Below are 24,749 nucleotides of genomic sequence, written 5' to 3'. Positions count from 1 at the left end.
ATATATATATATATGGACTTAATGATGAGGGGAGGGTTTCTCAAGCTCTGCACGATTGATATTTTGAACCTCACAATTTCAGGGGGCAGGGAGCAGGCTTTGTAGAATACTGAGGAGCATCTCTGGTATCCACCCAATAGATGCTAGGACCAGTGCTCTCGCCCTCTTTCCCACCCCGCAGACAGCCCAAAATCACTCCAGATAGTACAGTGTCCTCTGGCAAATTGCTCAGTTGGCAAAGTTGTCCCTAGTTAAGAGCTACTGATTTAGGGAATCAGAAAAATCTCCAAGTGCCCTCAGGGCAAGTCTTGAAGTAGGCTTAGTCTGGCCTGAGAACTCCAGGAAGATTTGGAAGGCAGAGATTTCAGGCAAAACAAAAACAAGATTAGCTGAACATTTGTAGGAAGGATAAACTCGCTAGAGCCTGAGCCACACAAATGGCTAGGTTGGAGGTTCAAATCCAGCAGAGGCACCTCAGGAAAATGTCCTCATTATCTGCTTCTGAAAGCCCACAGCCCTTGGAAACCCTGTCAGGCCCAAGCGTACTCTAGGACACATGGGGGTCACTGTGGGCTGGAATCGACTCAAAAGCAACTAGGAACTGGGAAGCCCTTTGGAATTAATGCTCTGTTGTTGGCACCTTTGAGTTTGTCCTGACCCATAGTGACACCAGGTGCAACACAGCAGCCGCGCCACCGTTACGCACTGTGTCCATCACTGAGATCTCACGGAAGATCTTCCTCTAGTTGACCCTCGGCCTTACCAAGCATGATGCCCTTCTTCAGGGCCTAGCCCCTCCTACTAAGACGTTCAAAGCATGTGAGAAGTCTTGCTAGCCTCACTTCCCAGGAGCACTCGGCTGTGCTGTGTCCACGACAGATTTTTTTTTTCCTCTGATAGGTCAAGGTATGTTTGATGTTCTTTGCCAACACTATATTTCCAATGTATGAGGGGGTATCCCCCAAAAACTGATGCTCATTTGTTTTTCTGATGTGAGGGGGATAGTACATTTGGAGTTTGTTCCACCAGGTCAGGCTGTTAATCAAGCTTTCTATTTAGGCGCAGAAAAGATTGCTTAACAGTGTGCAGCAAAAAAGGTCTGCTTTGTGGCAGATGGGGGACTGGCTTGGCCACCATGACAACGCACCTGCTCACGCAGTCGTCTCAGTGTGCCAGTTTTGGGCAAAAAACAGCATGCTTCTCTTGCCCCATGCACCTTACTCACCTGACCTTGCTCCATGTGACATCTTTTTGTTTCCACAAATGCAGAGGGACATGAAAGGACAGTGATTTGATAAGGAAAAAAACAAAACAAAACAAAACAAGGAAGGCACTGTCAGCCATCCAAACAGATGGGTTTGAAAATGTCTCCAAGAATGGAATCGCAGATTTGACAAATGTATTAAGTGTAAGGGGTGGGGTGGGGTGGTACTGTGACGTTGATAAGGTTGTTTTGAAAAAAAATTTTCACTACATAACTTTGGGGAAAAAATTCTGCTGATGCTCCCTCTGGGTTGCCAGTGGCCTCTGCTGACCTTAGTCCCTTGGGGATTCATGCTGGTAGCACTGCCACCACTTGGAACACTGCCAGAGGGAAAAGAAACCTTGGGAAAATATCAATCTGCAACCCCGCCTTAGGACACTTGGCACCTCCACTCATGACTCACGGCACATGATCCCAGGCAGCCTGGAGTGTGCGTGAAAGTGGGGAGAACCAGAAATACTCGACAAACCACATTCACGATGCCCACAGGTTTATTCACAATCTGATGAAAGAGCAGTTTGGGCCAGAGCCGAGATGAGCTCAGCCACAACGGGACCAGTGTGCACAAAACTGGACCTCCGTGTCGGCTCAGCCATTTCCAGCTCCCTTCTCCCCGAGATGGGTTTCCAATCCCACTCAAATCAGTACAGTTCAGCTCACTGAACATTTAGTAAAGAGCTCAGTGCATAAGCTGGGGGCAAGGGCGGGGCAGAAGTCAGTCTGCAGGGGTTTTATGATTTCTCTTGAATACTATAAAAAACAAAACAAAACAAAACACCCACCGCTCACATAAAGTCAGTTTTGACTCTTAGCAACCCTACAGGGACAGAGTATAACTGCTCCCTAGTTTCTGAATCTTTAAGAGAGCAGAAAGTCTCATTTTACTTCTGAGGAGCACGGGATGGATTTGAACAGATGGCCTTCCAGTTATAAACCCAACACATAATCTACTGTCACCAAGAAAAAGCAAGAAAGCTCTGATAATGTCTCAAGATCAGATGGAAGCATATGTAAGGATTTGAACTATAAAATGGTGGGGAAAGGTACTGGAATAATTCATATTTATATTTTAAAAAGGCAACGTTAAATCCATCCTCATGCCATTTAATAAATTATTTTCCATAAAACTAAGCTCACTGCCATCGAGTCTGACTCACAGGGACTCTGTAGGCCAGTGTAGAACTGCTCCTGCGGGGTTCGCAGACACTAACTCTTTATGGGGAATAGAAAACTACATCTTTCTCCTGTGAAGTGGCTGGTAGTTTCAAACTGCTGACCTTGTGGCTCACAGCCCAAATCCTAACTCACTATGCCACCAGAGCTCCTTAGATGGTGGGTAGATTACCTCATACCATGTGAAAGCTGAACAGTGAATAAGAAAGATCAGAGAAGACTTAATTTCTGTCCTAGTGAAGCATATAGACGATATCATCAACTGCCAGAAGGAAGAACATCTGATTTGAAGGAGAGCCTGGTTACTCCTTGGAAGTAAGGAAGGTGAGACTTTTTAAACTCTTGTACTTTGGCCATGTTAACGGGAGCGGCTGGTCCATGGAGAAGCGCATTGTGCTTGGTACTGTGGCAGTGGACAAGACGACCGTTCAGAATGAATTGACAGTGGCTTCATCAATGGGCTCAAACAGAGGAAAGGCTGGGAGGCTGGTGCAGGACCAAGCAGTGCTTCATCCTGGTGCACACAGGGTCACAGTGAAGCAGAACGGCCTGGACAGCATCTCAAAACAAGAGCTAGAAGGAATCGATAAGAGGAATCAGTACGTGATAATAAGAGCAAGACCGTCAAATGCTTACGGTAACATATATATAGGTGGTGTGGATGCAAGCGTTTTCAGACATTTGTGTTTGAACTTTTTCATAACAAAATGTTGGAAACAAGGGACCCTCATATAAAAACTTCATATGCCATCGCACCTGCCTCTGTCTGCCCCAACTGCCTTGTCTTTCCCATTTACTTGTGGAATTTGTCACCAGATCTTACAAGCCAAACTGCTGCTGCTTCCCTTAATGGCAAAACTTTTTCTCTTAACTGCATGAAAACCATTTTTTGTCCTTTCCCTCTATTCTTCAATCCTCGAACATTAAATTCTTTGATTCTCATTTGATAAGAGTTTGTTCGATGCTTGGATGTGCCGTCTTCATTCTGTGCTAGTTACTTGCATCTTACTGGCAATGACTGGTGGAAAAATAAAGTTGTTCAGCTAAGAAAAGACTGCGTGCACTTTAGTGCTGTGTATCTTTCTACATGCTTATCTACAGGGTAATTCAGGTCGGAAACTGTACTTGAATTACTTAGTCATTGAAAGCATTCAAACCCTGAATTTCAGCCTCACTTCCTTTTAGAAAATAGTTAAACAGCATTGCCTCCAGGGTTCCAGTGATGCACTCGTTTATTCCAACCAAACATGTCTGCGATCGTTGGGAGGCAGCAGACAAGTTGTCTCAGTAATAGACTAGTCTTGGTCTCCGTAGGGTCCCTTCAAAGAACATGGCCAAACAACACTAGCTTCTGAGGAAATCTACTGAGCCAGTTAAAGTCAAGTCAGAGAGATCAGGCCGAAGGTGATGGGGACTGACTGGCTTTGGGGATTCCAGGTTAATCTTGTTAGATGTTCTCAAAGACACGATCATGGTGGTTTATTGGGAAGTTGGAAGGAAATGGAGAACCACATTGATGAGTAACAGGTAAGGGAGGCCTAACCAAGGATTCTTTTTTACCGTCACGACCATGCACCTGCTCATTCTTTGAGGGCAGCGAGGGCGGTCCTGTGAGCCTTCTGGGTATGCCCTACCCATCCACCCTAATGGCCCTGCTCTGGCCCCTTGATTTCATTTGTGTTCCCCGTGCTCAGAAAACATTTAGAAGGAACACACTCCGCGACCCTCGAGGATGCCCAAACTGTCAAAAAGAGCCTCATTTGGGGAATAGGTTAGAAATATGGCAACAGTGCTTGCAAAAGTGTATAACTAACTTCTCATTGTGGCATTTTTGTTAAGTTTCCCATGTTGAGTAACATCGCTTTTTGACTTATCTTTGTACTCTCTACTATGATTGGCCTCTACAGATGACTGGTCTTGCTAAACAAATTCCTATGCTAAAATAATTATCATTTTGGCAGATAGGGGACCCCAGTACTGTCAAATTACTTAGCTAGTTCATTTTGCCACTAATTTGCCTGAGAAGACCCACCAAGGAGTGAAATTGCTCAAAATTAGATGTTCCCTAAGTACCTCATTAACTGTTTTTCCTTGATGGCTATACTAGTAGTGCATTGGCAACATTTACCTTTAAAATGACCAAGGTTAATTACAGCTAAACTAAGCTAATACTTAGCATTTTGGGGCCTCAGTTAGCTGTCTGTCTTGGAAGAGAACTGATGTGTATGAGGAAGAATTTGACTGTCAAAGGCATCTCCACTGTAGGAGTATGAATGGAGCCCCCATTCTTATAAAGGCATGCCAGTCTTGCCCTTTTTTTGAGTTGTAGGGCACAAGGTTTATGAATATCTTTAGGCCTTTGAACACTTTGTGAGCCAATTTCTTATCAAAATGATCATGGAAATTGCTTTAAGAAAATTCAGCCAATCCATGCTTCCAGATATTTCCAATTTTATCCTCAGAGGAGGTCAGACCTAACAGTCTCAACATAAGCTTTTAGTAAATTTGACGATGTGAACATAAGGTCTCTATATAATCTTATAAATTCATGGTTCACACCTGTGCCTCTTATCAATTCTCTGGTTACCTGACACTTCCCATTTAGGATCATGGTAACAAATCTACTATTTTTGTATTCAAAGCATACATTCAATGGTAATGAATGCCAACATGCAAGGCAACAATCATGTTGGTTGTGTTTAGGGTGAGATATCAACTTGGCGAGGAGCCCTGGCGGCTGAGTGGGTTATGCCTTGGGTTGCTCGTTGAAAGATCAAAACCACCAGCTGGTCCCAGGGAGAATGATGAGGCTTCTGCTCCTACAGATTTACCATCTCAGAAACCCACAGGGGCAATTCCTCGCTGGGAGTTGGAATCAACCCGATGGCAGGGTCTTGTTTTTGTTTGGGGATCAATTTGACCAGGCCATGATTCTTCGTGCTCTGGCAGAGTTACATAATGGTTTCATTGGACAGCTGGAATGATGTGGTCATTCTCCATTTTCACATACTGACCTAATCTTTGGGACACACCCATGTTAAGTGAGTAGGTGTACCTTTATAGCTATAAGTTCCTGAAAGCTTCCTCTCTGTCTGGCGTCATGTGAAGTGCTTAAGAAATGAAGATCACTTAAGTGCACACAGAGAGCCAACCCCCACCGCTTGCATTTGGGCATGTTTTCAGGTGAGACCAGGCCCTGGAAAAGTCCTCATTCTTGGGAGAGGAAGTGGATCAGCACACAAGAGAAAGGCCCTCAGTGAGAGGGACTGACACAGTGGCTGCAAGAGGGAGCTCAGATACAGCCATCGTGAGGGGGACACAGGGTCACTATAAGGCATAACCATCTCCTCGGCGTCCACCAACGACAAAGGCAGGCAGAGAAGTGAAAAATGTTGGGGGGGGAGCAGAGGGAGAAATAGGGGGTGGGGGTGGATCTTCATGGGTGCCCTGTTTGGAGGCTGTTGGCCTGGGGGAAGTTGGAGACAGCTAACTAGAAGCGAGGCAAACTGTGTAATTGGTCAGGAAAGCCTAGTTGGCCAGCTTCACGTGATCCTAAGCTGGGAGAAAAATGGTCAGTTATTTATCATCTCCTGCTGCTTCTCGGGGGAGAGCCCAGGGCTTCCTGGACTGGCTGGTGCAGTTTGTGGTTTGGTTAGCCGGGGCAGGTTGCTGTAGCTTGTGGGTCCGAGCTCTGTTTTAATAGATAGTGTGACTGGTATTTGTAGCCTGTTTCTCAGTTAAAGGTCACCCTCCCCACTACCCTATGGCTTAGAGAACATCCCATTTTACAGGCCAGGACCCTGACGTTCGGCTAGGCTGCACAGCTGGTAAGGATTCAACCCTGTTTGTCTGGTTTTAAAATCTAGTGGTCTTGCTCTTACACTATAGATCTCCCATGAAAGCTTCTGGGAGATTTTCTGCTACACCACACTGTCCAGCGTAAGCATCGATACACAACTTTGGCAGGCATTTTTGTATTTCTACCTAACTCCAGGTTTTATCTTCCTCACCTCCTGCTTCAATTTGATTTCAATTATTTACTTTTATATGCTTGCAATATTACACTTTAAATAAAAGGCCTACAAATCCTTTTGGAATTATATCTCATGGAGGTATACAGAAAAAGAAATAAAAAGGTCCCCCTGAAATTCTATCCTTTATGACTTCTGTTTAATCTTGGTTGGTTTTCCCCGGTGTTATTTACCTGTATTAAATTTTCAGGTTTATGTTCTGGTATACACACTGCTTACATAATGAAATAACCGAGGAGCCTTACATGGAGCTTTGGTGTAGATAATCAAATTTTTGAGGACAGATGGGGTGGGGGTGGGGGCTAAACGGAATTAATTCAGGTGCATAATAAAAGCGGCTTTAAAAATACCATTCGTTTGTTCCCCTGCTTTGAATGGAACAGGATCTGACACACAGCTTGCAGAATTTGAGGTCCACTCGTCGGTGCCCTTTTCGCTGTCCCTCAGATCGTCCTGACAGCCTAGAGGCACTTCTTATTTACGTTAGAAGGCACAGGTTGCTCCCCAACAGAAACCATGACACTCTCTCCTTCTAAACGGTACCGGCCGTTTCTAGATGGCTCATGTCCCTTGGTCCTAGCAGCAGTTCCAAGGGGAACTTTTGCCTCCCTGGTTTCAAGCCATTTCTTGGGAGGGCCCTGAGGGTGGGCCAGCAGGTTGGCCCCCTTGCTCCTCAGACTCTGGTGGCGGGGTCAAGTGTTGTGAGCTCGCTGAACGTTCTCACTTTGGTACTGTCTTGCTGTTGAGGCTGTCTTTTGCTTGCTTGTTTTCGGGTGTGTTTTGCGAGGACTTGCCAAGGCATTCACCGTACACTTGCCTCCGCCTTCCAGAAGCGCCCTCCTCTGGCAGCAGGGCGGCCAAGATGTCAGTGAACTAGCTCTGGACTTAACTGTGACACTGAAGCCACTGGCCATTTAAGTTCCTAGACATTGACTGAGCAAAATCAGCTCTGTCCAATTCGTGCATAAGAAAGAAGAGGAAGAAAAACAAATTAGGCTCAGGGCATGCTAGTCGGGTGGTCTGTGAGAACACCAACAGCCTCACTTCCAGATTCAAACCAGGGGCGCAGCTCAAGTCAAGATGTAGGAACAAGAGGGGACCTTTCTCTCCAGACCATTTCAAATATACACACACATGCAAAAACCTCGGCCCAAGACGTGGCTACTGACTTTTCACATCAAACTAGGTCCTTCATAAAGCAACTCAGATGGCTTCCTCTTGCTCTAATTTGGTATTCAAATCTCTTATGATTCTCTTGCTTGTTCAGGATTCAGAGTAAAAATCTGTGAGAATACTGGTGGGCTTGTACACCCAGTTTTCATAAAATGTAAACTTTAACTCACTGGGTGTCTGGGTGGAAGGATCTCAGGAAAGAGGGACATTTATTAATGGAAAACAAACCCTCAGTCCTGGTTGGTCTGTAATGTGCACAAGCAGGCAGGTTCACCTCCACAGCACAACCTTCTAGTGCTGCTCCCTTCAGTTATTTTTCCCCACGTACCTCATGTACATTAAAAACAAGTGAAACCGAGTGAACGCATTGAAAAATTCAGCTTCCTCCTTTTCTTCATCAAGAACGTGTAACATGTAAGACCTGATGACTATGAGGAGGCCAGGGACAAGGGTGAGGGAGGGGAGGGACAAAAAATGTAGGGTTTAACAGGAAAAATAAACTAAAAATTGCTCCATGGGGGGCGGGGTCATGCAGATGACCCTCCAGATTCCTTAGCCCTCAGATCTAAACATTGGTCTGAGGCTGAAAAAATGGACTTGGAGTCTTCAGCTCATTGCAACACGCCCCCCCCACACACGTGGTGACCAGAACTCCTGACCAACACGAAAGATGATAAATGAAAGGATGAAGGCTCTCGTCCACTCACTGCTGTTGAGCTGACTCCGACTCCGGCAGAGAAAACTGCCTGAATGGCCTTCTGAGACCAGGGCTCTTTACGGGAGTCGAAGGCCGCATCTTTTCCCAAGGAGTAGCTGGTGGTTTTGACTTGCTGAGTTTGAGGCTAAGAGCTCAACACATAACCCTGCATTGCGTGAAGCCACACAGTGGGTAAAAAATGTGTTTCCTTAGATTATTTCAAATACTGAACCTTACTATTCCCTTTGGCCAGGGCATCAGAGAGCATTTGAAATGAGAGTAAGCACTCTGGAGTGTGTGTGGGGGGTGGGGGTGGGAATCCTGCCCTGAGCCTCATTCCAGCGGCCCAACCAAATTCCCCTCATGTTTTCCAAATTGCGTACTACTTCTGTACATTCAGTCCCTCTCCCTGAAGCCACCCTTCCCTCCTCCAAGTTTCCAGCCCGGTCTGGTCTGTTAGGCTGTAACAAATACTTCTGTGGCACAAAGAGCTCATCTGCAATCCATACACAGGAGGAGCACAGTGGAACACGGAGGCTGGTGTGGCTCGTAGGCAAGGGTTTCTGGGAAAGCAAAAGTGTTAACTTTTAGTAGGAAATGAGAAATGTCTCAGTCATCCCAGTTCTGTTTTGAAAGAAATAAAGGAGCACCTGTATTTGGGCTCCTCCCTGGGAGGGCCCCCGACTCGCGTTTTGCATGACTCTGGGTGCCAGTGGGTTGCACTTCCCCCTGTGCTCAGAGCTTCTCTTCCATCTGCTTCATCTAGCACCCAGACCTAACATTTCCACTGTATGGGATGGGCTTTGTGCATGTTTAACATCCACCCACCCCCACCCCACCCCGGCACCCTCCGCCATGTGTTGAGTCGCTGCCTGCCGGGACTGTCCAGGTTCACTCTGCAGGTCACAACTATGGTTTTTGTTAGCACTTTGGTTACAAACATGTAAAACTTTAGAGCAATTTATTCTTACTCTTAATTTGACTATCAGCCTTCTTTTTAATGTACACTGTTGTTGAATGTATCCTTTTCCAGGAATGTATCCATTGCTGTATGGCAGAAATCTTGTACTTGGCAATTAGCAAATGCTTAATAAGTGTGGACAGTTTATTTATAATTTTCATTTGTATAAGAGGAATTTAACAAAGTGACAGCAAGAAATGACTAAGTTGACAATGGGCACAATTACAAGAGTTTCTAAGATCATAAGTATAAGATCCCGAGTATAAAATCTCTGCTGCTTCAATATGCACGGTGTTTTTATTATTACTGCTTTAGAGAAACAGAAGCTAACTTTTCATTTCCCAAGATTTCTGAACAGTCACCCATGGGTTCTTGAAATTGAATAATAGGAAACTGGACTTGTTTTTCAAACCACTTGGCAATTGTAAGAAGCTGCTGGTCACAAAATGCACGTCCAATAAGTTGCAGTCCAATGGGCAACCCTTTGCTTGAGAGGCCCACAGGCACGCTGATGGCTGGCAATCCTGAGGGATAAAAAGAAACCCATTAGTTGACTAATTCTCCATCCTACGGGGCAAAGGCCTCTTCCACTTTCAAAAGCTAGTAGGTGCAAGAAGATATAACATGTTAAAATAACCAAAATACAATAGCAAGTACAAGTTCCGCATGTTGCTTTGCTTACTTAACCGTGCGTCTTAGAAACCATTCCACAGCAGGTCCCAGAGAACGTCTTCCTTCCTCTACTTAAATAGCTACATCGTTCTCTTACACGGTTAAACCACGACTTATTCAATCAGTTCTCCATGACCGGGTATTTAGATGGTTTCCAATATTTACCCATCTTACACATAGCTTCAATGAATACTCTGTGCACCTTTCTTCGTATTCTTGCTAGTTTCTAAGATGAACAAGGAACATTCCATCAAAAGATAAGTGTGTATAGAATTAGCTAAAGTCAAATTCTACTCCAAGGAAGTTGTACCATTCTCAACTCCCATCAGCAAAATGACTTCTCTTATCGCCTGGCTGACAGAATGGTTTTGAACTTTTGGTAATCTGTTGAGTGAAACATGGTCTTTTAGGGTAATGTTAATTCCAGATTTGGGGACATTTGTTATGCTAAAAAATAAGGAGGCTTTCAAAGGTGAATAGGGACAGGTATAAAGGACACATATAGGTTCAAGGTATATCTATTGACCAAATGTGAAACTATTTAAACACACACACACAAAGACAGTAAAATTGTTTCTATTCCACTAAGAACTCTTATTTAGCGAAGACTGTTAGCTACTAAATGTTAAGTGATAGAATTAGGAACGTTAGCATTTTGCAATTCCATATATATAACGAATTCTGTAGTGGGCCCTGGCTTAGTTTTAGCTGCTGATACTGAGCTTCTCCATCGTCTCTTCCCACCGATGTCGTCAATTTGGTTTCTGTGTATCCAACTGGAACATGATGTCCACTTTATAGTCCTGTATTGTGTTGTTGAAAAAAGATATCTGCGATGAAGACACCGTTGGTCTTACAAAATTCTATCAGGCAATCTCCAGTCATATTTTCCAACAATTGTTCCTTCCTTTTTGTTTCCCACTTTTGAATTCCAATTGCCAATGATTATCAGTGAAGCTTGATTGCATATATGATCAATTTCAAACTGAAGACACTGGTAGAATTATTCAATTTCTGCATTATTAGCTTCAGTAGTTGGTGCAAAAATTTGAAGAATAGTCATATTGACTGTATTTCTTTGTATCTGGTTAGATATAATACTATTTTGAAATGTCCTTTTTGACGATGAATATAATGCCGTTTAGATCCTCAAAACCAGGTCAGGGGTGGATGGTGGAATAGACCATCTATTACTCAGATGTAAGTTCAGGTTGAAGCTGAAGAAAATTACCATATATACTCGAGTATAAGCCAACCTGAATATCCGCCGAGGCACCTAATTTTACCACAAAAACTGCATTAAAAAATGTGCTGGTAAACTTGGTTTATACTCAAGTATATATTGTAAAACAGTCCATGAGAGCCAAATTACAAGCTTAAGTATACCCCATCTGAATTTCTAGAGGATCTGAAGAATGGATTTGACACTAATGACTGAAGATCCAATGTGCTGTGGGCTGACAGCAAGAGCATCATATATTAAGAAAGCAAAAGGTCATTAAAAGACAGCAAAGAACAAAAAAATCAAAGTGAACATCAGAAGAGACTTAAGCTTACTCTTAACTGTGAACCCAAGCCAAACTCACTGACATCAAGTTGATTCAGACTCAGAGCAACTCCCTACGGGATTCTATTTACGGGAAAGCCTCATCTTTCTCCCTGAACCCTAGTAGTATAGTAGTTACACGCTGGGCTGCTAACCGAAATGGTCAGCAGTTCCAAACCACCAGCGACTCCACAGGAGGACAAGGCTTTCCACTCCAAGGAATAAACCAGCCTCAGGACCTACAGGGGCAGTTCTTTCCTGTTCTACAAGGTTGCTACTAATTAGGATCGACTTGATGGCGGAGTTTGGCAATTGTAGAGTAGCCAAGGCAAATGGAGGAAATGATAAGGTGAAAAAAGCCAAACAGTAAATTTCAAAGGGCAGCTCAAAAAGACAAAATAAACTATTATACTGAAACATACAAAGACCTAGAGTTAGGAAACCCAAAAGGAAGCACACACTCAGCATATCTTAACCTCAAAGAACAGCGCTGAGCCTCAAGGTGCAACATTAAAAGATTCTATGGGCAAAATACTGAATTAGAAAGAATACAGAGGATTGTACCAAAAAGAACTAGTTGACACTCAATCATTACAGGAGACAGCATGTGACCCAGAACCAATGGGACTGAAGGAAGAAGGCAAACTTGACTGAAGCGTTAGCCAAAAACAAGGCTCCAGGAATTGACGGAAGACTGATGGAAATGTTTCAACCAATTGAAATGTTTCAGCAAGCTGGAAGCACTTACTCATCTATGCAGAGAAATTAGGAAGACAGCTATTTGGCCAACTGACTGGAAGAAATCCATATTTGTAGCCATTCCAAAGAAAGGTGACCCAACAGAATGATCAAATTATAGCACGATCTCACTGATAACACATGCAAGTAAATGCTTGCTGTAGATCATCCAACAATGGTTGTAAAAGTACACTGATGGAGAGTTGCCAGAGCATCCAGGATGGATTTGGAAGAGGACGTGGAACAAGAGATAACATTGCTGACATCAGATGGATCTTGCCTGAAAGCACAGAATACCAGGAAGATGTTTACTTGTGTTCTCTTGTCTATGTAAAGATATTTGAATGTGTGGACCATAACAAACTATGGATAGCCTCAAGAAGAACTGGAATTCCAAGAACACTTAATTGTGCTCATGAGGACATGTCTCTGGATCAAAAGGCGGTTGTGGAAACAGAACAAGGGCTTACTGCAGGGTTTTAAACCAGCAAAGGTGTGTGTCAGGGTTGTCTCCCATCGCCATACTTTTCGATCTGTATGCAAAGCAAATAAAGAAGCTGGACGACGTGAAGAAGAACGTGCAGGCTTATTAATAACCTGCCATATGCAGATGACACAATCTTGCTTGTCAGGAGGACTTGAAGCACTTGCTGATGAGGGCCAAAGTTTGCAGTCTTCAGCACGGATTAAACCTAATAGGAAGAAAAGCAAAATCTTCACAACTGGACCGGTAGGCAACACCATGATAAACAGAGAAAAGACTGAAGTTATCGAGGGTTTTGCCTTGCTTGGACCCACAATTAATGCCCATGGAAGCAGCAATCAAGAGGTCAAAAGGACACATTGCACTGGGTAAATCTGTTACATAAGACCTCTTTAAGGTGTTGAAAAGCAAGGATGCTGTTTTGAGGACTAAGAAAGTAGACGGGCAGCAAAGAAGAGGAAGCCTCTGACAAGGTGACTGACACAATGGGCTCAAACATAAGCGCGATCGTGGGGATGGCGCAGGCCCGAGTGGTATTTTGTTCTGTGGTACACACGGGTGCCCTAAGTCAGAAATGGCTTGAAGGCACCAACGCAATAGCAGGAAGACGGAAGACTGGAAAAGAACGGAAGCCTTTGAATGATGGTCTTGGTGTATCGGTGAAGAACATACCAGGAACTGCCAGAAGAACCACCAATCTGCCTTGGAATGTGCCCTGGCAATGAGGATGGCAAGATTCCATCCCACATATTTGGGTATATCATCAGGAGGGACCGGTCCCAGAGAAGGCCATCAAGCTTGGTGAGAAAGAAGAAGACTCGTGCAATGGATGAATGGAGGCTGCCACAGGGCTCGCGCACGCAGTGAGGACGGAGGAGTACACAGGTGTGGGCAGTGTTCTGCTCCGCTCTGTACAGGGTCGCTGTACGCTGGAACTAACCTGACAGCACGAGGCAGCAGCACTGGCACCTAACAACACCACCAACAGATCATAACTGGGTCAGGCAAGGATCATCAATGAACACTAAACTGAGGACAAAACCATGGGGACTAAAATATTCACCTTCAAGTATCACCTCACAACGTGCTTATAAATGACAAAGGTTATATCAAAGAAATCCTTATTCTTATGTGATTCAGACTAAAGAATGTAGGTATAAACTGGCAAGTCTACAACTTTCTTTCATATGATTCTGCTAAAAAATTTGTGTGTGAGAGTGTAGAGACAGAGGGCAAAAGAAATGTGAGAAAGCAAATGTTTCAAAGGTTAAGGTGAATCTCAGTGAAGGGTCTATGGACATTCATTGCAGTATTTTAGAAACTTTCCTTTAGGTTGAAAATTTTCAAAATAAAAATATGAGTGATGAGTACAGTATAGACTATATATGCTCTGTGCACGTATACAAATACAGACACACACATTTCACATGGACCAGCTATAACTTTCAGGAAACAGCACAGCTAGAGTGTAAACTGAGAATCAGGGGCTTGCCGATGAACCGGGAGAAAGCCAGGACGTTTCTGCGGGCCCTCACCTGCCATATTCGCTGCTTGTGTGAAAACATCGTCTTGAGCACTTCGGGTTCTGTTGTCTTCTTTGATGAACTCCAAGGATGGCATTGCCTCACACAGAGTCGTGGGAGTTAGCAAGACATCAACTCCAGAATTAAACACATTCGCAAAATCGTTCACAATGAGTCGTCTCACTTTCTGTGCTTTGAGGAAGTAATTTTCATAGTTTCTGTGGAAAGTATTAGATGATACTTTAAAGGATTTTTGTTATTTCTTTCCATCTATTTTTAAATATTAGGCTTATTAAAGAACCATTGGATTCTTGGTCTTTACAAGCAGACACCACCAAGATTCTTTTAAGGCATAAAAATTAGTTTTATTCAACTATACTATATCCTAAAAGTTTGTGCATCTGGAACATAATCAATCACTTCAGCACATAAGCATAATTATGAAATACCAACCCTCCCAAGAAACATCACTACACCAGTACACTCATTTTCAGGTGAGAAAAATTAAATACATACAGAGGCGGTGGTCGAGGTAAGACTAGAACAGAGGTGACTAGAAGCTTATTCTAGCTTTCTATTACAATGTCTTACTTCATCCCCATTAAAACAGGCACCCTAACCATTCTGCATATACTCAATAGAGGGACATATAAAACAGTGAGAAAACTGAAGAGATAAAAAAACCACCTTTAGATTTCTAGAGATGGGAAATAGAAATGTACTGGATGGGATTGACTGCAGATTGACAAAGCAGAAGACCACGTCACTGATTCTGCAGAGTAATATATATAAGTTAACCAAAAATAATTAACTGGAACAGAAGAAGGGAGTACCAGTGAGCTGTAGAAAAACAACAATCAGATTAACAGCATGGAAATAAGAATCTTGGAAAGATGGGAGGGGAGGATATTTGAAGAAAAATAATGCCCCAAATTTGGTTTAAACTATAAACCCACAAATTCAAGAAGCTCCATCCTAACCCTCAAGCAAAATAAAATCACATATCATTTTCAGATTCCTGAAAAACGAAGATCAAGAGAAAAAATAAGTCGGAGGCACAAAGACATAGTATAGAGAGGAATAGGATAAGAAAAAAATGACCAAAAAACCCGAGAAGCTGATACCCCGGGCTCAAGTAGGAAGACAATGTTTTGAAAATGATGATGGCAACACATGTACAAATGTGCTTGACAAATGGATATATGTATACATTGTGATAAGAGCTATAAGAGCTCCCAATAAAATGATTTAAAAAAAAAAGAATGACTACAGACTTCTCAGAAACTATGCACATCAGGAGACGATGGAACATCTTTAAAGTAGTGAAAGAAAATATATTAAGCTAAAAAATTATACTCAGTGAACATATCTTTTAAAGTTAAAGGCAAAATAAATCCTTAAAAAAATTTTTTTTAAATCATTTTATTGGGGGCTCATACAACTCTTACAATTCATACATCCATCCATTGTGTCAAGCACATTTGGACATTTGTTGCCATCATCATTCTCAAAACATTTACTTTCTACTTGAGCCCTCATTATCAGCTCAATTTTCCCCTTTCCCCACTCCCCCGACACGAACCCTTAATAATTTATAAATTATTATTTTGTCATGTCTTACAGTGTCTGACATAATAAATCCTTTTATATAGAAACAAATGTAAAAAAAAATGTTGCCAATAGACTTGCATGACAAGAATGTAGATTTGCAGTGTGAGGATGTCACTTTGAGGATGAAGGTGCACCCGACACAAGCCAGGGTATTTCCCTCGCCTTCCACGCATGTGAAAGCTGGACGGCGACACCAGTCAGTGGAGCAGGAGGGCCAGTGAGCAAGAGAAAGACTCGCAATGCCGAGACTGACACTCGGCTGCAGCGAGGGACTCAAGCACAGCACGGCAAGCCCACCGAGAGACCTGGTAGTGCTTAGCTCCACTGTACACAGAATTGCTTGAGTGAATGGAACCCAGCAATACGAAGAACAACTCTTAGGTTATTTCAAGCATCTGGTCCATACAGAAAAAACCAAACCAATCCTATGGACCCTGACGTGATTCACAGATGAATAAAATGATTTCTGGCCCTGCAGGTATGAAGGAAAATTCCAGGAAGTTACTTATTACAATAACTAGTCTTGTCTTTTCTCACTTCTGATGCCAGACTTGGTGGTACAGAAAATGAATCACATTCAGAAGATTATTGATCAACTTATATTTCAGATGATCTAAGTAAGAGTTATATTAAGAATCCCTTCTTGGAGAAAATAGACAAGTCAGGCAGAGGAAAAGTAAGTTGACTCATTGCATGGCTCCTCAGACACCCTGCTTAAGCTCTAAAGCAAAAGTCCAATCTATCAATAATAACCAAATCCCCCCAGCCCAACCTACTGCTGTTGAGTTCATGGGGACACTGCAGGAGAGTAGTACTGCCTCATAGGGCTTCCAGTTATAACTAAGTTTACTGTGAAAGCAGACGGCCACATCTCTCTCCTGACCTTCTGTTTAGCACCTACGTACTGGAAGCTACCCCACCAGGGCTCCTTCAATGCAGCCAGGGCGAGTTCAAATGCTCCTGAGCTTCCGGCTTAGCTCATACTAGCCACTCAAGCCGATGTCAATGTGCTCATGCTTACATAGCAAGGAACCAGAGGTCGCATAAATCCTGCTATAGAGTTGATGCCAACCCATAGTGACCCTGTAGGACAGACAGGAGCTGCCCATGGGTTTCCGGGATAGGAACTCTACAGAAGCAGAGAGCCTCATCGTTCTCCTGCGGAACAACTGCTGACCCAAGGTTAGCTTTTTTCTAATTCAAATGAGAGCACTTTGTTTCTTTAGCAAATACCTCAATGGACAAGACCTGAGAGTCATGCTAGTATTTTATTCTGAAGGATATTCCTTAAGAACAGAGGATATTCCTAAACGAATCATCTTACTCTTTCAGTAAGAAAAAGGTTCCTGAGAGAATCCTCCCCCTCACCACATCATTGAACCCTTCTCGCCTGGTGGTGGCATACAGAGCTTCAGTAGACAGATCCATGTCACCTCGGTGACCTGAAAACAACACAAGAGATGAATATGATTTAAAACGTAAAATCTTGGCTAAAAACCTGATCTAGAGTTACATTTTTAACCAGTCTGGGATCTTGCGGGGTTGTCCTTAATAGTTCTTCATCTGCTGTGACATGATGATTTAGTCAAGAGTCAAAGAGAGAAGAAAATAGCCAAGAAAGAAACTTCATTTGTTCACTCCTCCATTCATTAAGTCTTGATTAAACACCTACCATGTTACATTAGAAAGGCTGGAGTATATACAAAGATAAGACACTATCCATTCAAGAAATTCATAGTCCAGAGTGATGTATTGAAAATATACAGGGGTTTCCAAATATTTGTGGAATTAAAAGGTATTGGAATTTTCCATGAACTTTTTAAAAAAATTAAAATCAGGAAGGATACAAAAGACTTTAATGACTATCAAACAAATAAACCTGATTGACATTTTTATAATTCTTTTTTTAAATTTTGTTGGACATAGTATTTTTATTTGACTTTTCTTTTAGAGTTTTACATATTTCATTCTATTGCCATCTTTTTAAAAAAAATACTTTTATTGGGGGCTCTTACATCTCTTATCACAATCCATACATTCATCCAGTGTGTCAAGCACATTTGCACATATGCTGTCATCATCATTTTCAAAGCATTCTCTTCCCCCTTGAGCCCCTAACATCAGCTCCCCATTTATTCCCCCTTCCTCCCCAGCCCGCCCTCCCACACAAACCCTTGATAAGTTATAGATTATTATTTTCATATCTTATATCATCCTCTGTCCCCCCTCACCCATTTTTCCATTGTTTGTTCCCCTGGGAGGCGGGTATAGGTTGATCCTTGTGATCGAATCTCCCTTCTCCCACTACCCTCCCCTAATCCTCCTGGTATCTCTACTCTCATTGTTGGCCCTGAGGGGTTTATGTATCCAGGATTCCCTGTGTTGCAGGCTCTTATTTGTAGCAGTGTGCATGCTCTGGTCTAATCTGATTTGTAAGGTAGAACTGAGGTCAAGATAATGGGTGGAAGGAGGCACCAAAGAACTAGCAGAAAGTTGTGTTTCATTGGTGCTATACTGCACTCAGACTGGCTCATCTCTTCCCTGTGACCCCTCTGTGAGGGGATGTCTAATTGTCAACAGATGGGCATTGGGTCTCCACTCCAAGCCCCACAACCCCCCATTCACATTGGGTATGATTTTGTTCTGGGTCTTAGATGCCTGACACTGATCCCATCAAGACCTCATGATCACACAGGCTGGTGTGCTTCTTCCATGTGGGCTTTGTTGCTTCTGAATGTTTATCTTCAAGCCTTTAAGAACCCAGATGCTATATCTTTTGATAGCCAGGCACTATCAGCTTTCTTCACCACATTTGCTTATGCATCCATTTTGTCTTCAGCGATCGTGTTGGGAAGGTGAGCATCACAGAATGCCGGATTGTTAGAACAAAGTGTTCTTGTGTTAAGGGAGTACTCTTAACACAAGGCCAATGTCCATCTGCTACCCTAATTCTTAACACATGGATATGAGTACATAGTTCTATTCCCCTTTCGTTATATATGCTTACATATGTACATGCCTGTATTTAGACTTCTATAAATGTCCTTTGCCTCCTGGTTCTTTCCTCTATTTCCTTTTACTTTCCTCTTGTCCCACCATCATATTTGGCCTTCATTTGGATTTAGTAGTTCCTCGCTGCTACATTGCTCTTGATTAAGTCACACTAGGCATCCTATGCCCTTCTCTCCATTGATTTTAGTTCACTTGTTATTCCCTTGTCCCTGGGTTGGTTCCCCCCCACCCCCTTCCTTTCTCCCACCTCCCCTTCTTCCATATCCCCCCTGAACCTTTGGTCCCGTTCTTTACATCTCCGAATTACTTATCCCACCTATCTTATTTAGATAGACATGCAGATACATTAATAGGCGCAGAAACCAGACAAAGCCAAGTAAAACAACAAAGGAAGTCAAGACCAACAAAAGAATAAAACAATAACAACAAAAAGAAAGCCAGTGACAAAAATGGAAAAAGCCTATAAATAGTTCAAGGTCTGTTTGGTGGCCTTTATGAGTGTTTTCCAGTCGAATCTGATGGGGTGACACACTCTGTCTCTAGAGTCTATTTTTGGTGTTCCCCGGGGATTTCATCACTCTGCTCTCTTTGCTGCTCTGTTGCATGCTCTCAGTGTTTCGCCCCAGTGTGATGGGGTCAGATTGTGCACACTTCCCACACTGTGTCTCCAGTGTTGTCCCCCACAATGCTATGGTTTAGTGAGGGACGTCGTGTCTCATGGTGGGGACGGCCCTATGGTCCTCTCTGTGTGTTGTCTGCTCCGACGAGGAATATCGTCCTTGGGGCTTGATGAGCCAGGATGTGCTCCCCTTCCTCTCCATTCCTTTTCGTTTCTCACATGTGCTCTAATCAGACACCCCTCTCTCCCCAAGCTGTAGCCCTTGTCCTCTGAAGTTCATTGTTCTGAGGCGGTGGAGGTGGGGTGTCCACATAGTTGGGATTGGGGCCATCCCCATTTTTATAATTCATGCAACTAAAGTAGAATGTACACTATTTCCAAGTTCACATGGATGGGACATTTTCTTTTCAACGTGTGACTGACTTAGGTGAAGGTTTACAGAGCAGACCGTCAGTTTCACATTCCACACACGTTGTTTCAGCTCACCCGCTGCACCCTTCAGTGTACATCGCTTATTCTGCTGACTGTTTCCCATTTCTGCTCCTCCTCCTTTCCTAACCTCTGAACTTTTTCACTGGGTAAATGCCGCCCTTTTGATCTTACATAATTGATTATTTTACCAGAAGGATGAGTTCAGAAGCAGAACAGAAGGGTGACTAAGTTTTTTTCCATCAGTAAGCCTGATATCTTTGACTTTGAGTTTTGTACCTTATTTTCCTTCCATTCTCTCTAGGACCTTCTAATGTGATCCTTTTCGGTGTACTCAGTAGTGGTAACCGGGCACCAATTGGTTCTTCTGGTTTCAGGCTTACAGAAACTGATGTGTGCATGAGTTGTTAGTCTACTGGACTAATGGTTTCCCCACGTCTTTTTTATTCCCAACACCCTCTTTCTTCCGGATGGGAGGAGACCGATGGTTGCATCTTAGATGGCTGCTCAGTTTTTAAGAAGCCCATCACAACTCTCCCAAGCAGGATGAGAACATTATCTTTGTGAATGATATTGACCCCGTAGACGTTGATGTCCCCAGAAGGGACCCTACAGGCCCTGAGACTCATCCCTCAGAGTCTGGTTATGCCAAAGAAGTTTTCATAACATTGCCTCTTCTGTGCTGCACCACAGTCATGGATATATTTGCAGCACAGAAAAATACACAACCTCGGTCAAATCTATACATCTTTGTGGGTAGGCGTCCTCTTTCCCTCCTTCCATGAATTTTTAAAGCGCTTTAGTACACGTTTCCTGAATAGCATAAGTGCAGTGCTAAACTGACAGATTCCCTGATGTAATTTTATGAATCATTATCATTCTCTCAGACAATAATTTTCTTGCCACTAAAATATGTGAACCTTCAAATGTCTGAAGCAACTAACTTAAAAAACACCACAAAACAAAATTTTTCTTACCATATTCTAGTCCATCAAATCTTGCCATATTCGATGCCACTTCTGCTGTGCACAAAACATGGTAGCAAACAATTGAATAGTTGGTGTGAGGCAGGGATACTTCAATGACTTTAGCCCCCTCAGATTCAAAGAGGTCAGCAGCTTTGGTCCAAAGAGATTGCACTTCCCCTGATAATTCTGGCACAAGATACTCCTGATAGGAAAAAGTCAAGAAGAAAATGAAATGTTCCCACAAATTATTTTATAAAAATTTGGACTCCGGGACCTTTTGCAATGCATTTGAAAAATGGATCCAATCACTGGTAGGTTGCTAAAAAGATTGAACCTATTTGGGCTAACTTAGAGAATATCCACCATCACAATCCTTTTCTGAGGACGTTAATGTGGTATTTTTGAAAAAGCCTAAAAGACAAAAAACCTTCTATTGTGACATGCCTTACTATCAGAGTAGGAAACTGAGATTCAGAGAAGTTTACTGATTAGGTCATGTGTTAAGTGCTGTAATTGTTATTATTTACCGACACCCAGGAGATATGTAAGATATTCCTCTAGCACCATTGCACAATGATACTGATGATGTATTCAGACAAAAATACTTTCTGAAATTGGCAAATGATTGAAACTGTATAAAACTTTTGCATGTCAAAACAATACTTGTGTAAACAGAATGTATGATTAACATTTAAGATTATATATGACAAACACTGTGCTAGATATTATGAACTAAGTATAACAATATTGACCATTGGAAATCTGGTTGGGGAACTCATGTTTGTTAAATGCTTGTTATAACCTCAAGTACTATACTTTTATGCAAACAGCACAATCTTCTATGTTTGTTTGCAAACCAATCTTTACTCCTGAGATATTTTTGTAAGCAATTAAAAAAAACGTCACTGCTGCAGGTAAAAAACAAACAAATCAGAAAACAAAAACAAACAGCATAGGCTGGCTACTAAAAGAGCTGTTGGAGGGCGGGAGCAGTTGGTCACAAACAAAATGTAGAAGGGATGTGTTCCTTGCATAAAAACATGGTACTCTTGAGATGTTTTCCAAAGGGTCTCCATTTAATTCTCTTAACAAACTTATCATCCTTCGTTGTTTAAGTGAAAAATAGTCTAGTGGAGGCAAGTAACTTTTGTAAAGTTACCTAACAGGTAAGGAGAGGATTTAGAAACAGACCCATTTGACATGGCAATGTGAAGTTTAAACTTCACAACTCCCTGAAGTGAAGACTTTAATTTATTCCCATTTTACAGATGAGAAAACAAAGCTCAGAAAGACAGACGTGTTCAAGGTCAGAGTATTGAAAATGGCACAGGCGAGGGTCAAACCCTACCCATCTGCTGCCTAGGTCTGTGCCCTCTATTTGACCTGACGGTAGTTTTAAAAAGTAAGGACTGGAGGGAGTTACCTTTGGAATTCCTATACATAGTTTGCTCACATCGTTCAAGCTCGGTAGCATCCATGGTTTCACAGGGTCTTGTATTGTAGTAGAATCTTTGGGATCATGCCCAGCCAGGGCAGCTGCACAGAGAGAGACTTATCAGCACCAGGCAACTGCTTTACAGCAACATGCTCCTGCTGTGGAGCTGTATGCAATCATATAAATACCCAACACAATCGCTGCATCGTCCACACTTCTGGTTAGGATCCCTGGCACATCCATTGAGTTCACCAGAGGGATGAGCCCATGTCGGGAGACCAATCCATAGCTTGGCTTTAAACCGATCAGCCCACAGTGGGCAGCCGGGTTCCGGGTTGATCCTCCTGTATCGGAGCCTAAAGCCCTGGAATTTAAAAGGAAGTTTTTTTCAAAAGAGTGGCATTTACTAATTCTATTTGGAACCTATATTTTTCAACATTTATTTTGAAACTGTATTCTCTCCTGATTATACAAAAGAAACACATGTTCATCACAAGGAATTCATAAAGTGTTGAAAAGTGTAAGGAAGTAATAAAATATTCCACTGCCCAAAGGCTAATACCGTGTGCCTATATTGGCATTTTAGCTCCACGTCTTTTTAAATGCGGTTTTCTCTCTAGTATGATCATTCTGCGATCATAAGCTTCACTCCCTATTTTATCATGACTCTTTCGGTATTTTCTTTTAGCACTGGAAATGTTAATGTGCAACAGTCCATCGAGATCTTGGTAATCCCCCTCCATTTTAAAGTCCTTTCTCCTATCGATATACATAAAAATCCTACACTTCCCTTTGAGCTCACTCGGCATTTGAAGTACACTAAATGAATGGCCATCTTACACGCGGAGTCGGCCCGAGTCGGAGTCGACTTGATGACAAATGGTGGCAGAGATGTGAGCTAACATACCCGCCAGGGCAGCAGATACAGCCTGCTGCTACTCTACTGACAATCGTGAAGAAGCACTAAAAATCAAATGTACAATCTGTTATCCTAGTAGAGCAGCAACTGTATAACACACAATTTGGAAATGAACACCTTTAAACACAAAACTGCCCAGAAGAAGGGGCTCCAAAAAGTCTGTGGAAAAATTCCATCATCTTTTCATTCTATTTCCCCATGAACTACTTGAAGCCCCCACATGTCTGATTGGTTTCCAAGAAGTTGAGTTTCTGGGCTACAGGGACTGCCAGTTATTCCATGTTCTTGATATAGATTATCAAATTATTCTTCAGAAAGGTTATGTCACTTCTATCTCCAATCATAGTGACTCATCTAGTGTTTTAATGTTTCATTACCTGGACCAAGTATTATCAGCTTTGACATTTTTTATTAATAGCCAAAACAGCTTCATTAATGAGCCCTTCTTGAAATAATCTTTCGTTGTTTATTTGAATTTCTATCGACAAGGTGTCTATTGCAATTATCCCCAGAGTGCACATTTTTCTTAAAACAAACAAAACCCATCATCCTCGAGGCGACTGTGACTCCTAGCCACCCTTCCAGGGCCGGGGAGAACTAACTGCTCCTGAGTTTCTGAGACTGCACCTCGTTAGGGACTGAGCAACCTGGTCTTTCTCTGGCAGAGGGGGCTGGGGCTAACCTTTCCAGTAGCAGCCCAGCACGCAAGCACTCTGCCATCGTGTTTCAGGACACAGTTTTCCCATGAGAAAAGTAGTCTATCGCTTCTGCAAAGATGAAGACATTACATAACTAGGAAGACAAAATAAAATCTCTCAACATCACCAGCGGCCTTTCAGTTGGTTATAACTCATGGCGACCTGGGGGCAGCAGACAAGGCTGTGCACTGCGGGGTTTTCTTTTCTCCCTTGACATGCAGAACGTTTCTCCAACTTGCCTGCCGTCCTTGAGCAGGGGCCACGCCAACCTTCTCTGCATGGCTCCAATGTTAGCACGGGCACTGTCCAGCTGGGTGGGCACTGCCACTTCAGTGCTGACGCTTCAGAAGTAGACTGCCACCGCACCTCTGGGTGGACCTGAACCTCTGACTTTTCAATTAGCAGCTGAGCATGTTAACTGTTTGTACCACACAGGGCTTCCTTTTACAAGCAGCCCTCCATAACCATCCTGCTGGCAGTTTCAATACACCTTTATCCAGCCACTGCAGTAAATAACTACTAACAGAAGCAGGGTCACACAATGCATACATACACACATACACACAAACACACATACACACATAAATACAAACACACATACATACATATATACACACACATACATACATATATACAAACACACATACATATATACAAACACACACATACATACATATATACACACATACATATATACAAACACACATACATATATACATACACACATACATACATATATACACACATACATACATATATACATACACACATACATACATATACACACATACATACA

The 24,749-nt window shown here is 42.7% G+C and overlaps 1 protein-coding gene and 1 non-coding gene across 2 annotated transcripts in view; both read right to left on the bottom strand.

Moving 5' to 3' along the window:
* Positions 1-9,429: 9,429 nt before the first annotated feature.
* The window catches only part of QRSL1 (glutaminyl-tRNA amidotransferase subunit QRSL1), a 40,237-nt gene continuing 24,917 nt past the window's right edge, over positions 9,430-24,749 (bottom strand). Inside the window, exons 6-11 of the mRNA XM_004696232.2 lie at positions 22,525-22,700; positions 22,325-22,437; positions 20,911-21,103; positions 17,198-17,315; positions 14,275-14,480; positions 9,430-9,823 (exon numbers count right to left, since the gene is read on the bottom strand). Of these exons, the coding sequence (XP_004696289.1) occupies positions 9,603-9,823; positions 14,275-14,480; positions 17,198-17,315; positions 20,911-21,103; positions 22,325-22,437; positions 22,525-22,700 (1,027 nt within the window). The 3' untranslated portion in view covers positions 9,430-9,602. The remainder of the gene's footprint in view (positions 9,824-14,274; positions 14,481-17,197; positions 17,316-20,910; positions 21,104-22,324; positions 22,438-22,524; positions 22,701-24,749) is intronic.
* Positions 24,165-24,273, bottom strand: LOC115871067. Its single transcript, XR_004047056.1, has one exon. It is a non-coding gene; the product is annotated as a U6 spliceosomal RNA (small nuclear RNA).

This window comes from Echinops telfairi, unplaced genomic scaffold (genome assembly GCF_000313985.2).
Source record: "Echinops telfairi isolate 266 unplaced genomic scaffold, ASM31398v2 ScPeMD7_3533;HRSCAF=4204_0, whole genome shotgun sequence".
In the NCBI taxonomy this organism is placed as follows: Eukaryota; Metazoa; Chordata; class Mammalia; order Afrosoricida; family Tenrecidae; genus Echinops; species Echinops telfairi.
This window is presented reverse-complemented; position numbering and strand designations above follow the sequence as displayed.